The sequence below is a fragment of the Lathyrus oleraceus genome, chromosome 3 (assembly GCF_024323335.1).
Source record: "Lathyrus oleraceus cultivar Zhongwan6 chromosome 3, CAAS_Psat_ZW6_1.0, whole genome shotgun sequence".
Taxonomy (NCBI): domain Eukaryota; kingdom Viridiplantae; phylum Streptophyta; class Magnoliopsida; order Fabales; family Fabaceae; genus Lathyrus; species Lathyrus oleraceus.
The window spans coordinates 76065309-76068685 of NC_066581.1; the positions used below are offsets into that span (position 1 = coordinate 76065309).

The 3377-nt window shown below is 31.1% G+C and overlaps 1 protein-coding gene across 1 annotated transcript; it reads left to right on the forward strand.

Moving 5' to 3' along the window:
* Window positions 1-1543: 1543 nt before the first annotated feature.
* Window positions 1544-3147, forward strand: LOC127132695 (uncharacterized). The gene is made up of 6 exons (XM_051061661.1): window positions 1544-1728; window positions 1813-1927; window positions 2061-2230; window positions 2318-2600; window positions 2691-2854; window positions 2944-3147. The coding sequence occupies exons 1-6, from the start codon at window positions 1662-1664 to the stop codon at window positions 3102-3104; spliced, it is 960 nt and encodes a 319-aa protein (XP_050917618.1). The 5' UTR covers window positions 1544-1661; the 3' UTR covers window positions 3105-3147.
* The last annotated feature ends 230 nt before the right edge of the window (window positions 3148-3377 follow it).

Here is a 3377-nt window from a genome sequence, read left to right on the forward strand (position 1 = left end):
TCAAATTGAGAATTTGACAAAATATACAATGTTTCTGTTTTAGAAATTTGTAAAATATGGTTCTATATTCTGTAATATGGTTCTGTAATACAGATGCATACAATAGTAATAAAGAAAACGTATCCTCTCAGTTTTTACATAAAACCGAGGTAATAACATAGAGACATTACCTTGGTTATACACAACACCGAGAGTTAATATTGGACACACCATTCAGTTCTAAAAATAATAAAAAATACAAATGTTGAGGATCGAACATATGATAGTAATAAAGAAAACGTATCCTCTCGGTTTTTACATAAAATCGAGGTAATAACATAGAGATATTACCTTGGTTATACACAACAACGAGAGTTAATATTGGACACACCATTCAGTTCTAAAAATAATAAAAAATACAGATGTTGAGGATCGAACCCATGTGCAAATAACTTTATCCCTCGACTTTTTAATAATGGAGGGGTAAAGTGGTGTTTTTCATGACGTCTTTCGTTACTTCGTCTAAGTAACCTAAGTTAAATGCATTTCGTGTCCGATGTTAGATGTGTTTCTTATAGTAGTGGTCGAATGATTCTATGAAATATTGTAAGATAATGTAATGTTGTATGTTGTGATTTATGTTGCCGTTTGGTGTTATTATATCATGTATTTTATATAATGTATTTTCACCCCTCTATTTCTATGTTCTCAAATGTAAATCTATATGTAGAGTATTCTTAGGTTGATGAGATCAAGGAATAATCGTCTTGCCTTAAAGATATTGAAGATGATATAGGAGACCACTCTTTAGTTATCTTTTTATGGTTATTGTTGTTAAACTGTTAAATCAAACCATTTTTATAATTGATTTAAATAATATACTAAATTTATATAAAAAAAAAACAGCTTAAGTACTTTTTATTGAACTCAATATTAAATTCACAAAATGAAAGCAGCTGGAATGAGATCATAATTGCTTAATGTTTACCGTAAAGCAAGGCTATAATACTACATAGAATGAAAATAATTTTTTTTAAAAAGCTGAGTCTATACCAAACCATGCCATAAGATTTGATTAGTTAATTTTGGTTTGGTTCAGTAAGTTTTGGTTCAATTAATCGTAATTCGGTTTGGTTAGTGAACTGTTTCATAAATTATGGTTCGATTCAATAAGTGAATAAAATAATTTCAGTTTGGTTATTTGGTTCAGTTCGATTCTATGAATTTTTTGGATAGCCTGATTCACTACACATTTCCATACTGCAAAGCTAATTGTCAGGAAAATTTGAAGAACATGACGCGGTTCTGTGTAAATACAGCTTAATAAATCAAACAAATCGCAAAGAGTGAAAGCAAATCCAATTATAGCCAAAGTTCAAGGAAAATATTTAAAATGCATTGAAGAAAAGTATACTTGATTCTGCTGCAACATTCAAATAATTTCTCATCGTTTCTACGACAACAAGAAAAGGATAGTGTGTCATATGAAATGATCATTTGATCAAAACTATAAAGATTAATTAAGGTATATATAATGTGCAAATACAACCAAATGAATCACAAACAACCCCTTCCTTGTTAACAATATAAAACTGAATAAATTATACAGAATCAGTGAAGGTTAAAATCTTTAAGAAAACACCAAAATCCAGAATAAAAACCCTCCTCAGTTCTTCCCTAGAATGCCTACCAAGTCAATCACGGAGATGAAAATTGTTGATCAGGTGTTGTCTACCACACCCATGAAAGGTGATTCATAACAATCTACTCTTTCTGTGTTTTGGATTCTGTTAATTAACTGATTTTTTGATTATCTATATATGTTTTTTATAGGCCGAAAAGCTCCACCAAGTCATTACACATTCAAAATTCAGTCATTCTCATTGCTTTCAAAGGCATCCATTGAAAAATGTGTCTCAGAAGAGTTTGAAGCAGGAGGTCATAAATGGTATGCAAATTATTTTTCGTCTTAAAATGAAGTATCCCTCCTATCTTTTACTTTTATCATATAAATTTTAATACACACATCGGCGCGCTTTATATTGAAAATATGTCTGGTGTCTGAACATTGCACGAGTTAGGAGTCTATCTATTTACCCAACTGGAAATCTAAAAGGAAATGGACAAGGTCATGTTTCTATTTATTTGACGCTGGTGGATCCAACTTCATTACCTAATGATTGGGAACTCAACGCGATTATAAACTTTTCTGCATATAATTATAATGACGACGAGTATGTTACAACACAAGGTAACACAATTATACTTATCAATGTAACACTAAATTTATCAGAATCGAGTAATTTTTAGTCCTCATAAAATAATAAACTTCATGCAGATGCAACTGTTAGGCGTTTTCATGTCATGAAAACAGAATGGGGTATCTCAAAATTCATCAGCCTTGAAACATTTCTTGACCCTTCAAATGGATATCTGAATGACGATGATTGCGTTTTCGGAGCCGAGGTTTTCATCATCAAGACCACGAATAAAGGCGATTGCTTATCAATGATACAAGAATCTTCCAAGGTTTCACATAGCTGGAAATTTAGCAAATTTTCGTCTGCAAATTTAGACAAGTATGAGTCTGAATCCTTTGTAGGTGGAGGAGACTATAAATGGTACGTAAATAGTTAAATGCTTCTCTCATTTTTCTACCTTAAACCCTATACATCAACTTTTCATATAAGTTATTTGTTTGTTTTTACTAGGAAGCTTCTGTTATACCCTAATGGAGTAGTTGAAGGAAAGGGTGTATGCGTTTCATTATTTTTAGCTTTGGATGCTTCAACTCTTCCAGCTAACACTAAACTTGTTGTGGATTGCACTCTTCGTGCCAAAGATCAAATCAGTGGCCAAAATGCTCAACGAAAATGTAAGCTTGTATATGTTTTCTTAATGATTGTTGCATTTCTAATCAAGTCTTAAGCTTGTTATTTTAACTTAATCTAATTTCTATTGCAGTTAATCGCAAATTCTCCAGCTCAAATTTAGTGTGGGGGTCTAGACTATTCTTGACTTTGACTAAACTAAAAAATCCGAATAATGGATTTTTGGTGGAAGATACTTGTATATTTGAAGTTGAGTTTTTAGTTGTTGGATTACTTACACCTCGAAGTGATTGATGTAATTATATATCAATGTCAATTTATGATTATGGATTCCTGCTGAGATCTGTGTTCATTTGCATGTAACTCATTCATAAAATCTCATATAATCTCATATAGTATATTTTAACGATACTCCAAAACTCTATCACAAAACCAAAGTTAACATCATCTAGACCGGAACTTTTGTAGCTATCACATTACAACACCAATAGATAAATGGACAGATCATAATAATTTTTAAAGTTTAACAAGTAATTTTTCTTTCAAATTTATTAGCAAATTCATCGA

Coding starts and splice junctions, on each gene's coding strand:
- LOC127132695 (XM_051061661.1), top strand. CDS start 1,662: ATGCCTACCAAGTCAATCACGGAGATGAAAATTGTTGATCAGGTGTTG. Junction 1,729..1,812: donor GTCTACCACACCCATGAAAG/GTGATTCATAAC, acceptor TGTTTTTTATAG/GCCGAAAAGCTCCACCAAGT. Junction 2,601..2,690: donor GGTGGAGGAGACTATAAATG/GTACGTAAATAG, acceptor TGTTTTTACTAG/GAAGCTTCTGTTATACCCTA.